This window comes from Leucoraja erinacea, chromosome 8, assembly GCF_028641065.1.
Source record: "Leucoraja erinacea ecotype New England chromosome 8, Leri_hhj_1, whole genome shotgun sequence".
NCBI classification, from domain to species: domain Eukaryota; kingdom Metazoa; phylum Chordata; class Chondrichthyes; order Rajiformes; family Rajidae; genus Leucoraja; species Leucoraja erinaceus.
Genome location: NC_073384.1, coordinates 54416658 through 54430386, shown reverse-complemented (window position 1 = coordinate 54430386; position 13729 = coordinate 54416658). Strand labels below are relative to the sequence as shown.

The 13729-nt window shown below is 43.9% G+C and overlaps 2 protein-coding genes across 4 annotated transcripts in view; one reads left to right on the top strand and one right to left on the bottom strand.

Moving 5' to 3' along the window:
- The window catches only part of gpatch2 (G patch domain containing 2), a 249740-nt gene extending 247608 nt beyond the window's left edge, over window positions 1-2132 (bottom strand). Inside the window, exon 1 of the mRNA XM_055639728.1 lies at window positions 1903-2132. The gene's annotated coding sequence lies outside the window, so the exon portion shown is untranslated. The remainder of the gene's footprint in view (window positions 1-1902) is intronic.
- Window positions 1562-13729, top strand: part of spata17 (spermatogenesis associated 17) — a 207514-nt gene continuing 195346 nt past the window's right edge. The window contains exons 1-2 of one of the 3 annotated variants that reach the window (XM_055639730.1): window positions 1562-1666; window positions 12754-12843. In XM_055639730.1, the coding sequence (XP_055495705.1) occupies window positions 12773-12843 (71 nt within the window). In that variant the 5' untranslated portion in view covers window positions 1562-1666; window positions 12754-12772. Of the gene's footprint in view, window positions 1667-2132; window positions 2392-12753; window positions 12844-13729 lie in introns of those variants that run through there. The other 2 variants (XM_055639729.1, XM_055639731.1) reach the window with 2 other exon arrangements.

Genomic DNA, 13729 nt, shown 5'->3' with positions numbered 1-13729 from the left:
CCCCTCTCACTCTAAACCTTTGCCTTCTAACACTTGATTACTTCTCTATGAAAAATTCTCAATATTTCTGCATTCACCCCATCTATTCCTCTCATGGTTTTATACACCTTTATAATACACTCCTCGGCCTGCTGCACTCCAAGGAATAAAGTTGGATAGGGCCAAACTCTCCTTATAGCTCAGATCCTTGAGTACTGGTAACATCCTTGAAAGAATCCTCTCTGCGCCCTTTCCAGCTTAATGGCATCTTTCCTAGAGCAGGATGACCAAATATGACCACAATACTCCAAGTGTGGCCTCAGCAACTGAAAACTGTAACACATCCCAAAATCTATACTCAATATCCCATGTGATCTAATGTTCCAGAGCAGCTTCCTTTAAAACCCTCGGATGCAGATCATCATGACATGGGAACTTGCCTACCTTTAGTTCTTGCTGACCTTTGTTCCCTCATGACAGTGATTGCTACAAATGTTTCCATGCTATTTGAAACTATCCCATCTGAAAGTTTAGAAGGGCCTGTTTCCATGTTGCATCACTCTATGTCTCCAAGTAGAAGCAGAGCTACATGATCAGATTTTCCAAATGCAGTCGTGATTTTAAATGGTATGCATCTTTGATGGTTGTGTAGCAGTGGTCGAGGATGTTTGGGCCTCTGATGGGATGGAAGATGTGCTGATCTTTTTTTACACTCTTTCCAACAATGAAATAGTGTCTATAGTAGAGTGATCAGAAACACACACAATATTCCAAATACTGTCTCACAGAACAGTACAGCACATGGCCAAGCATTTAGGCCCACAATATTTGTGCCAAACATGATGGCAAGTTAAGGTAATCTCCTCTGCCTGCACCTGATCTATACTGGCATATCCATGTACCTTTCCAAAACATATTAAATGCCACTATCATATTTACCTCCACCCCACCTCTGCTAGGGCATTCCAGGCATCTTCCACTCGCTTTTAAAATAAAATCTTCCCCCAAACATTATTTAAATGTTGGCCCTATCACTTTAAAGCTGTGCGCTCTAATCTTTGACATATCCACGCTGGGAAAACGTTTTTGCTGTCTATGAGATATGCCTCTCATAATTTTATACATTTCTATTAATTTCTCCTTAGCTTTGGACACTCAAGAAAAAACAATAAAGTTTGCCCAACCTCTCCTCACAGATAATGGCCAGCTTGGAAGCAATGAAAGTTCATCAATTTAAAAGAGTAACTTTGTTTCCCTCGCCAAAAGATATTGCTCAGTATTTTCAAGTTTGTTTACTATTTTAAACATCAACAATGTGTTGAAATTAACATAGTCACCCAAAACTATATAAAGTGACACATAACACCATAGGAACGGTGTGCATATCTGTGTTTGCACCCAAGTACTGCTTCCAATCCACACTTTTTAAATAAATACGATTGTCTCAGACCATTTGATGGAAGGGAATTGTAAATTGTATTGTAATTGTATTGAATTGTAATCAGCCAGCGCGGACAGGGGGGGCACATGAGAAGGCAAGGGTGTGGGGTAAAATTGTCTGATTTGTGTAACCGGCAATGAATGCATGTAGATAAGATACAAAAATCTGGAGTAACTCAGCTGGACAGGCAGCATCTTTGGAGAGAAGGAATTGGTGACGTTTCTGGTCGAGACCTTTCTTCACACTGTATGTATAGCCTCTGAGAATGTCGGAGGAATGTTTTGCACCGTTCCTGTATTGAATAATGCTTATTTTGATAAAGAAAACAACAGGACAGGACAGGACAGCCCCACCACCACCTCCCCCACCTACCTACCTCCCTCCCCTCCCTCCTCCCTGGCCGCTGCTACTTGGTCGAGCGCTCACACATGTAAAGGAAACCATGAGGTGCTTTCAGCTCAGCCCCCCGTCCGCCTACTTACCAATCACCGCCGATACGATACCACGCAGATTCAGTCCAACCGTCGCACCGGCCATCAAAGGTGACCGTGCTGTGACTGACTGATGGTCCTCTCGGACAACTTTGAGCCGTGTGGATGTAACACGTTGCATCTGCCTCTGCCGCCGCCAGCGGCGTAAAGGGAACACGGAAGGCCCCGACCCGTCCACCGGAAACAGGCCCGGACCATTTAAACCCCCCTCACATCGCCCGCCCGCTCTTCAGATGTACCGCCGCCTTCATCAAATCATGCTCCTTCAGCCGTGGCGACCGAAGCTCAGAGTTGTGTTTTCACACCGGTTGAGTTTGCACCATGTGAGGTGTCCCCCTCCCTCCCTCCGCCCGTCATCATGCAGGCGACTCCTCCCGTCTCCATAGCAACGCACTACAACTACAAGAGGAAGATGGCAACTTTGGCCAAGCTGAAGGGGCACCTGGTCGGGCTGGAGCAGGATTACTTCGGTAGCAACTGGTAGGTACGGCCAATTGGTAGGAGAGCCCCCTACGCTTAGCTTTTAAATAATAAATCCCGGGAGGGAAATGCACTGACTCCCGTGTTGTTGGCATTATGGCAATTGCTCTGAAATGAAATAGTCACAAAAGGGGGAAAAAAGTTGAGCGGCGTCTGGTTTTAAGCATTGTGGAAACTCACGTTTGAGACATTTTAAAAAGAAACACAAGTCTACTTAATGTAAAAACAAGGAACTGCAGATAATGATGCACAAAAAAAATCGCCTAAAGTACTGGAGTAATTATATTATCTCTGGAGAACATGGATAGGTGACCTTTCGTGTCGGGACCTTTCTTCAAATCCACGATGTATGTCACTCAGGATGTATTGAAAGTGTGAACTAGAGTGAGGTTAAGTATCAGCAGTATATCAACATCATAGAAGGTGTAGAATGCACATCCAGATGATCTAGAGGTTTAGTTTTGGTTATGTTAACTTCAATGCCTAGGTACTAGATATTAATGTTATTATTATCTTGTGAATTTATTTTTAAGTGAATAATTGTGTATTAGCACTTGATCAAATGAAAGACTCTTCAAAGGTGACTTCTGGCCTGACAAAGGGACAATAATTTGTCAATTGCCCACTGTGATAATAACAATAAAGTGGGAATTTATGGGCCTGTCCCACTTTTACGGCAACTGCCAGCACCCATCATAGATCGTTGCAGGTCGCTGAAAATTTTCAACATGTTGAAAATCCAGCGGCGACCAGAAAGACGCTATGACTCTTTGGGCGACTGAGGAGACTACTCATGAACATACAGGCGACACTCCGGCGACATGTCGCGCGCGGGGTGAAGCCTGTATGGTCGTGAGCAGTCGCCCAAAGAGTCGTATCTTGTTCTGGTCGCCGCTGGATTTTCAACATGTTGAAAATTTTCGACAACCTGCAATGACCTATGACGGGTGCTGGCAGTCGCAACAAAAAGTGGCGTGTGGGACAGGCCCATAAGTAAAACTGAATCGAACATAGCACAGGAACAGACCCTACAGCCTACAATGTCTATGCTGATCTCATCTGCCTGCACATGATCCTTATCTCTCCATTCCCTGCATGTCCACGTGCCTATCTAGAAGCCTCATAAATGCCACTATTGTATCTGTCTCCACTACTACCATAAGCAGTGCATTCCAGGCACCCACTGCCGTCTAAAACAAAAAATTGCTCTGCACATCCCATTTAGGAATAGACAATAGGTGCAGGAGTAGGTCATTTGACCCTTCGAGCCAGCACCGCTATTCAATGTGATCATGGCTGATCATCCTCAATCAGTACCCCGTTCCTGCCTTCTCCCCATATCCCGACTCCACTATTCTTAAACTGTGGCCTCTGGTTCTGGATTCTTAAACTGTGGCCCCAGGTTCTGGATTCTTAAACTGTGGCTCCTGGTTCTGGAATACATTATTGTCACATGTGACTAGGCACAGTGAGATTCTTTGCTTGCATACACAATGTATACAAATAGCAGCCACCTATGGCGCTGATAAATGTCCCCCTCTCATCTTCAAGCTATGCTTGATATTTCCACCCTGAGTGTCTACCCTATCTATGCTACTCGTTATTTTATATAATTTTCCCATGTCTCCCCTCAAAACGGTGCAAGTGTATCTAACCTATTTACAGCTAATACCCGCTATTGAAGGTATCATTTTGGTAAACCTGCACCCTCTCCAAAGCCTCCACATCCTTCCTGTAATGGAGGATCAAAGCTACACAGAATACGCCAAATGTGGCCAAACTAAAGTGGTATACATCTGCAACATTACTTCCTAACTCTTGTATTCAATACCCAGACCAATGAAGCCAAGCTTATCATATGCCTTCTTTACCACTCTTGCTACTTATGTTGCTTCTTTCAGGGAGCTATGGATTTGGACCTCAAGATCCCTCAGCACATCAATACTGTTAAGGGTCTTGCCATTAATTGAAGATAGACACAAAATACTGGAGTGACAGGCAGCATCTCTGGAGAGAAGGAATGGGTAATGTTTCCGGTCAAGACCCTTCTTCAGAATGTTTGCTTTCCTCTTACATTCAACTTTCCAAACTTACGAATCTACATTGCCATCCAAGTCATTTATTCAATTCAATTCAATTCAACTTTATTGTCATTGAACAAATACAAGTATAGGTACAACAAAATGCAGTTTAGCGTCTGGTCATAGTCATAGTGCAAGATAGTAGAAGTAAAAATAAAAATACAAAGTTGGCATACAATAAAAGTAAAAAAAATACTGGTTAACAATGTGTGGATTATGGATGAATTAAAACTGATACATAGGCAGATAACTGTATACAAGTGGGAGAGTCTAAGGATGGCTAGCGTCGGTACTCCGAGTTCAGCAGTGTAATGGTGTTGTTGAAAAAGCTGTTCCTCAGCCTGCTTTTGCGAGACTTGAGGCTCCTGTACCGCCTCCCTGATGGGAGGAGGGCAAACAGTCCATGGTTAGGGTGAGAGGGGTCCTTGATGATTTTCCCGGCCCGTCTCAGACACCGTTTTCGGCGGAGGGCATCCATGGCAGGGAGCGGGGCACCGATGATGTGCTGAGCGGTTTTCACCACCCGTTGCAGTGCCTTCCTGTCAGCTGCGGTGCAACTGCTGTACCATACCGTGAAGCAGGTGGTCAGGATGCTTTCGATGGTACAGCGGTAAAAGTTGGACAGGATCTGGGGGGACAGGTGAGCTTTCTTGAGCCTCCTCAGAAAGTAAAGGTGCTGCTGCGCCTTTTTGATCAATTTGGTGGTATTGAGGGACCAGGACCGATCCTCTGAGATGTGTACCCCGAGGAATTTGTAGTTGGAGACGCGCTCCACCTCAGTCCCGTTTATGTGGATGGGGGTATGTCTGCCCCCTCTGTTCTTCCTGAAGTCAACAATTATTTATTTCGTCTTCTTAGAGTTGAGGACGAGGTTATTCTTGGCACACCAGGCTGCCAGGTTCTGGACCTCCTCCCTATAGGCTGATTTGTTCTTGTTGTCGCTGATCAGTCCTACCACCGTGGTGTCATCGGCAAATTTTATGATGGCGTTGGAGCCATACTTAGGGATGCAATCATGGGTGAAGAGGGAGTAGAGAAGAGGGCTGAGCACACAGCCCTGTGGCACGCCGGTGTTCAGTGTTAGAGTGGAGGAGGTGAGGTTGTTGATCCTAACAGACTGTGGTCTGTTGGTGAGGAAATCCAGTGTCCAGTTGCAGAGGGAGGTGGTGATGCCAAGTCCGCTGAGTTTGGTGATCAAGCTGGCGGGGATGACAGTGTTAAAGGCGGAGCTGAAATTGAGGAACAACAACCTGATGTAGGAATTGTTGTCCAGGTGGGTCAGGGCAGGGTGTAGGGCCGCAGATATGACGTTCTCTGTAGACCTGTTGGTCCGGTAGGCAAACTGGTGGGGGTCCAGTGTGGGGGGGAGGCTGGCTTTGAGGTGAGCCAAGATCAGCCGCTCAAAGCACTTTGCGATGACAGGGGTGAGTGCCACTGGGCGGAAGTCATTGAGACTCCCTGAAGCTGACTGTTTGGGCACTGGCACAATGGTTGAGGTCTTGAGGCAAGTAGGGACGACACCCTGGGCCAGTGACAGGTTGAAAATGTCAGTGGAGACCAGGGATAGTTGTCCAGCACATGCCCTGAGCACACGCCCGGGGATGCCATCGGGGCCGGCAGCTTTGTGCTCATTTACTCTGCTCAGTGCGCCTTGTACAGCAGAGGTGGAGAGACTGAGGGGTTGTTCGTTCGGCGGTGGGGTAGTTTTGATGGCTGGTATTTTGTTGTCCCGGTCAAAACGAGCACAGAAGTGGTTCAGCTCGTCAGGAAGGGAGGCGTTGTCTGGGGGGGGGGGGTGTTAACTTTATAGTACTCGGCAATGGACTTAATGCCTTGCCACATGCATCTGGGGTCGGAGTTGTTATGAAAATGCTCCTCGATCTGCCGTTTGTATTTGTATATACAGTGCCCTCCATAATGTTTGGGACAAAGATCCATCATTTATGTATTTCCCCCTGTGCTCCACAATTTGAGATCTGTAATAGAAAAAAAATCACATGTGGTTAAAGTACACATCACCAGATTTTAGTGAAGGCCATTTTTACACATTTTGGTTTCACCATGTATAAATTACAGCTGTGTTTATATATAGTCCCCCCCCATTTCAGGGAACCATAATGTTTGGGACACATGGCCACAAGTGTTTGTAATCGTCCAGGTGTGTTTAATTGCCTCCTTCATGCAGGTATAAGAGAGCTCTCAGCACCTAGTCTTTCCTCCAATCACCTTTGGAAACTTTTATTACTGTTTATCAACATGAGGACCAGCGTTGAGCCAATGAAAGTCAAAGAAGCCATTATGAGGCTGAGAAACAAGAATAAAACTGTGAGAGACATTAGCCAAACCTCAGGCTTACCAAAATCAACTGTTTGGAACATCATTAAGAAGAAAGAGAGAGCTTACTAATCGCAAGAACTGGCAGGCCAAGGAAGACCTCCACAGCTGATGACAAAATAAGTCTCTCTATAAAAAAGAAAATCCCCAAACAGCTGCCCGACAGATCAGAAACACTCTTCAGGAGTCAGGTGTGGGTTTGTCAATGACCACTGTCCGCAGAAGACTTCATGAACAGAAATACAGAGGCTACACTGCAAGATGCAAACTGCTCATTAGCCACAAAAAAAAGAGCAAATTATGGAGGAGAGAAGGAACTGCCCAAGATCCAAAGCATACCACCTCATCTATGAAACACGGTGATGGGGGTGTTATGGCTTGGGTATGTATGGCTGCTGAAGGTATTCGCTCACTTATCTTCATTGATGATACAACTGTGTATGGCAGCAGCATAATGAATCCTGAAGTGTATAGACACATCCTATCAGGTCAAGTTTGAACAAATGCTTCAAAACTCATTGGCTGGCGTTTCATTCTACAGCAAGACAATGATCCCAAACATACTGCTAAAGCAACAAAGGAGTTTTTCAAAGCTAAAAAATGGTCAATTCTTGAGTGGCCAAGTCAATCACCCAATCTGAACCCAATTGAGCATGCCTTTTATATGCTGAAGAGAAAATTGAAGGGGACTTGCCCCCAAAACAAGCATAAGCTAAAGATGGCTGCAATACAGGACTGGCAGAGCATCACCAGAGAAGGCACCCAGCAACTGGTGATGCCCATGAATCACAGACTTCAAGCAGTGATTGCATGCAACGGATATGCAACAAAATACTAAACATAACTTCTTTCATTTACATGACATTGCTGTGTCCCAAAAATTGTGGTGCCCTGAAATGGGGGACTATGTATAAACACTGCTGTAATTTATATATGGTGACAAAAAATGTATTAAAATGGCCTTTATTAAAATCTGACAATGTGCACTTTAACCATATGTAATTTTTTTCTATAACAAATCTCATATTGTGGAGTACAGAGGCAAATAAATAAATGATGGGTCTTTGTCCCAAACATTATTGAGGGCACTGTATATCATAAACAACAGTGGTCCCAGCATAGATCCTTGCGGAACTCCACTGGTCACAGACTTCCAGCCTGAATAATGCTCTTCCCCCACAACCCTCTGTTTTCTAGGAGTAAGCTAGTTCTGATTCCATTTGGGAAAATCATTGTGAATCCTGTGCATCAATGTTCTGCATTACCTTATTATGAGGAACTTTATCAAATGCTTTACTAAAATTCAGATAGATGACATCCACAGCCCTACCCTTGTACATCACCACCACAAAAATATTGATCAAGTTAATAAGACATGACCTGCCATGTGCAAAGCCATACTTATTGTGACTAATTGAATTGATCTTAGTTTAGATTATTGAAAAGCTTTTGTTGCGTGCTCACCAGTCAAGGGGAAGACAATACGTGATTGCAATCGAGCCATTCACTGTATGCAGGTATACAATAACGGGAATAACATTTAGTGCAAGATAAAGCAAGTAAAGTCCGATCAAAGATAGTCCGAGGATCTCCAATGAGGTAGATAATAGTTCAGGACTGGACTGTTCAGGCCCAATTAGCCAAATGAGAGTCACTATCATTTGTCATAGGCGGAGCCACTACTAACAAACACTATAGTTGGCTAGTATGAAATAGCCAATCTACATCCTTCCTTGTAGAAACAAAAGAAGCATCGGTGGCTAAGCACTATAGGTGTAATGTTAATAATACATTTGCAAAATTACACAAAATCACCATATTTAACGGGTGACCTGCAAACCCGTCCAGCCCGTGTGCGGTACGAGTCTGCCTCACCTCCTTTCACTGGAGAAGATACCAGGGAGGGAAATGGGGAAACGACTGGCGACTCGATAGGCAGGGAGGGTGACGAGATAGGCGAGCTAGTTGCCAAACGCCGTGGGAAGACCGCGGTGGTAAGGATAGGTGGCAGTGGGGACGCGGGACACGACTGTGGGAGGGTATACGAAACGCGAGACATCAGGATATGGAGTCGCAGGACCCGGTTCCTTCACCGGAAGGATATGTTGACGGTTTCGTCTGTAGATGACTTTGTCCGCTTCGACCAGTTAAGATCGCGGCTCTTTGGCAGGGCCGTGGATGTGTCCCAGACGTACATAGCTCTTGTTTGTCTGGAGACAGACCATTTGTCCACGTGCAAGAGATTTGCTGGATTTGTCGAAGAAGCATTTCTGCGTGTCACATTTGAATTGTAGTTGCTTCTGAACTGCAGGTGGGGAACGAACTTGTGGCTGCAAAAGCTGCTTGGACATGGGTTTGGCGAGACATCAGTCGTTGGGCTGGAGAACCCAGTATGGGATCCCGTGCAATATTCCTTAGGTTGAGCAAGCCCAGGTACACGTCTGATTTGGCAAGGTATGACCGCTCCATGAGTTGTTTTGCACTTCGGACAACGTGTTCGGCGAGTCCGTTGGACTTTGGGAACTCTGGGCTGCTGGTAATATGATGAAAGTCCCATTGTTTTGCAAAGTTTTTAAAAGCTTGGCTGGTGAACTGTCTGCCGTTGTCAGACTGGATATGTGCAGGGGAGTCGTGCACGGAGAGGTGCCGCTGCAACTTCTCGATAACTACTTCAGAAGTAGTGGTTTGAAGTAAATCGATTTCGAACCAGCCCAAGTAAGAGTCAACAAGAATCAGATAGTGTTTTCCATGCCAGTTGAAGATGTCGATAGCTAACGAGGACCACGGGAGAGGAGGGACCGAGTGCGGCAGTAAAGGCTTATTTTGCTGATGTGGCGTCACGCTTTTGCAGACGGCGCAAACTTCTTTTTTCCTCGTATGTATTTGGTCATTCCAGGCCAGTAAAACATGCTTTGCGCCCTTTGGAGGGTTGCCTCTACGCCGGGCTGGCCTCTGTGGATGTCGTCAAAGTATTTATCCCAGAGGGCTGCTGGGACCACTGCCTTGTGGCCCTTGACAATAATTCTGTCCTGTAATACTAGTTCGTCGCGGACCAGGAAGTATGGGCGGATTTCGAGCGGGGTGTTGTGTTGTTTGTCTGGCCAGCTGCGCTGGATGACTGCAGACAGCAATTGTAAAGTCTCATCAGCAGCCGTGTGTTTTGCTAGGCTGCTCAAACAATCAGTTGACACAAACGAAACCTTCAGTAGTGTGAATTGGTCCTGTTCAGAGAGTTTGAAGAGGGGTCTCGACCCGAAACGTCATCCATTCCTTCTCACCTGAGATGCTGCCTGACCCGCTGAGTTACTCCAGCATTTTGTATCTACCTATGACTCAACTCATGGTTTATAAACCTTTTTCCTATTATTCATAATTTCACTTTGATAGAGACAAACAGAGATTGATCTTTTTGATGTAATACTAACCAACAGTTGAAAGGAATATTGCTGTATAGTTTAAGAATTTATAATTTCATTTACACGTGAAATGATAAAAACTTTTTTTATTTTAAAAAGGAACTAAGAGCCAAAGTGGGAATACTACAGGTCCTGAGGATAGAAATCCTATCTAAAGCCATCATGTATTAAATTGGTGCATAGCTGCTCAGACCCGGGTTGAGAATCTAACAACTGCATGAACTAGATGAACTTGATGAGTGTGGACAACCTGAATTCTAATATTTCTATTTAAATTGCAAAGTACCATGGATGGTTCAAATCCAAAATAGTATAAGCATTGAACAGTTCAGGCCTTCTCTACGATTGAGTTTTAATTTTAAAAGTTTTGTCAGTTGAATTGTGAAGTGCTTGCATGCTTAAAATACAATGTAATGTTTTCTGTTTGTAGATAAGCTTGATTGTTTGTGTGGTTCAACGTACATGCATTTCATTTTTTTGATTTGTATTATCTTTTTATTGGACTGTTTACCATATATATTAATGATTTGGAAGAGGGAATTAGGAGCAACACTAGCAAGTTTGCGGATGACACAAAGCTGGGTGGCAGTGTGAACTGTGAAGGGGATGTTAGGAAGTTGCAGGGTGACCTGGACAGGTTGAGTGAGTGGGCAGATGCGTGGCGGATGCAGTATAATATAGATAAATGTGAGATTATCCACTTTGGCGGCAAAAACAAGGGGGCAGATTATTATCTCAATGGGATTAGGTTAGGTAAGGGGGAGGTGCAGCGAGACCTGGTCGCCCTTGTACACCGGTCACTGAAAGTTGGCTTACAGGTACAGCAGGCAGTGAAGAAAGCTAATGGAATGTTGGCCTTCATAACAAGAGGATTTCAGTATAGGAGTAAAGAGGTTCTTCTGCAGTTGTATAGGGCTCTGGTGAGACCACATCTGGAGTATTGTGTACAGTTTTGGTCTCCTAATTTGAGGAAGGACATCCTTGTGATTGTAGGTTCACGAGATTGATCCCTGGGATGGCGGGACTGTCATATGAGGAAAGATTGAAAAGACTAGGCTTGTATTCACTGGAGTTTAGAACGATGGAGGGGGGATCTTATAGAAACATATAAAATTATAAAAGGACTGGATAAACTAGATGAAGAAAAAAATTTCCCAATGTTGGGCGAGTCCCGAACCAGAGGCCACAGTCTTAGAATAAAGGGGAGGTCATTTAAGACTGGGGTGAGAAAAAAAATGTTTACCCAGAGAGTTGTGAATTTGTTGAATTCCCTGCCACAGAGGGCAGTGGAGGCCAAGTCACTGGATGGATTTAAGAGAGCGTTAGATAGAGCTCTAGGGGCTAGTGGAGTTGAGGGTTATGGGGAGATGGCAGGCACAGGTTATTGGTATGGAACGATCAGCCATGATCACAATGAATGGTGGTGCTGGCTCGAAGGGCTGAATGGCCTCCTCCTGCACCTATTTTCTATGTTTCTATGACAATATTTTAGATGAGCTTGATCCTAATATAGCTTTGAGAAAATTCAGATAAAATAGTCAAACAAGGCTTTGAGATGTTGCAGAAATTGTTTGTGGTAGACGGACGAGAGGGGTTTGATTGGCAGATGAATGGATTAAGTGACAAGCTAAAGATGAAAACGAGACAAAAGGGTGGCAGATAAGGAATGGTGAGGAGTGAAATGTAAAACCAGAGGGAGCGATATAGATCGAAGGTAGGGAAAAGAGGGGTGGGACATTGGGAGCAATGGGTGCATGCTGGGGTTGGGGGGGGGGGGGGGGGGGGGGGGGTTGGGGGGGGGGGGGGGGGGGGGATAAGGGGGTATTACTTAAAATTTGAGAATTCAATGTTCATTACATTGGGTTGTAAAATATACTGGTTTTCATCTTGAACTTTGTCACTTACTCCAGCCATCTGCCAATCAACACCCCACCCTCCTAGCCTGTATCCATCTATCATTTGCTTAGTTTTGTCCCACCACCAACTCTCCCCCCTTAATATCACAGCCACGTAGTTACTATTTGGAAGCCTATGTTCATTTCACAGTTTACTTTCCTTTGTAATTTATTAATCCTACAATGGACTCTGCATCTTTTACCTTAAATATTATTTCTCAACTGTATTTATTTAATTAATTAACTGTACTTTGCCACAGATTTCCATTTCTCTCATCCTGAATATTGAAGACCCACTTTTGATCTTGTGAACATGTCTTACCTTGAAAATAATTGACATATGCAAAACTAATTTACAGGTGCACGCAGCCTTTAACAAGAGCAACATAGTCTACTTTTGCATTATTCATAGAATGTACCTGCACTGAGAGATGGGTGGCATTAGAATTGTTAAAAAATGGTCCTTTTATAATATTAAAGGAGCAGAAAAATGCACGCTTTAAAAATTATTGGCTTAGTTGTCGTGGGAATTTTTCTAATCAAATAAAACCCATGTTTATTCAAGTTTATAAGACTGGCATTTGGGGTTATTTCAGCCTGTTCTAAAATGTCTTTAATCAATTAAAACATTTTCAGGATTGCCGAAGAAAACCGAATGAGAGAACATTGTGCTGCTGTAAAAATCCAGAGCTGTTTCAGAGGATTTAAGGTTCGAGCACATATCAGGTATACAGAATGTGTTTAAATCTTTATCTATAATATGTCCAAAATATCTTGTATTCTAAAATTATACAACCACGTTTACTTAGAGAATGCTTAAGTAATCTTCTTACATAGTAATGACATACTTTGACCATTGTGTTGCTTGTACCTTAATTTCCTTATTCCCACTTCTTGTTTGGTAGTGTAGGAAAGCTGGCATGGGGTTTGCTATTTAATACTGAATTATATTATAAAGCAAAAAATAAAATCACAATAAGAGCAAAAAGAATGTTACTAAAATGAGGATTGTATTGCACGTGCATGGTTTGATTTTACCCAATCTGTTAAATGCACCTCATCTTTAGTTCCATTTAGTATTGACTCTGTAAAGTTACTGAAGGTCGACTAATATCCGCAATATTTAAAAATAGGACATGAACTTGTGTTCTAATAAAATATTCCCAGTTCAAATTACTGTATAAATATTATGTTAAAATATCTGATATCTGAGGGCATTTGTTACTTTTTGCTTGTAACTGTGCAAAAGACAGTAAATCCAGTAGGTGGTCTTCTATTCCTTCTCCCCCCTTCTCCCCCCTTCTTTTAAAGGCCTTACCGTACACTGTGCTTTAGCCGTCTTAATTACAGTGCCAACCTTCCTTTTCATCACGGTGTGTGTCTGTATCACCTTGGCTTTGCACCGTGTGAATTTTTTAGACGGGGCAAGCGGGGGAAGCGCTATCTAAAAAATTCACGTGAGCTGGTGAAGGAAGCGATGTGTTTGTGTGTGTGTGTGTGTTCCACTCTGACAGTCGCCGTTCTAGTTACCGTTTTTTCAGGCGACTGCCGGTAACTTGACAATCACTGGCAGTCCGCTGAAAAATCACGGGGCCAGGCCCATTAGTGTTGA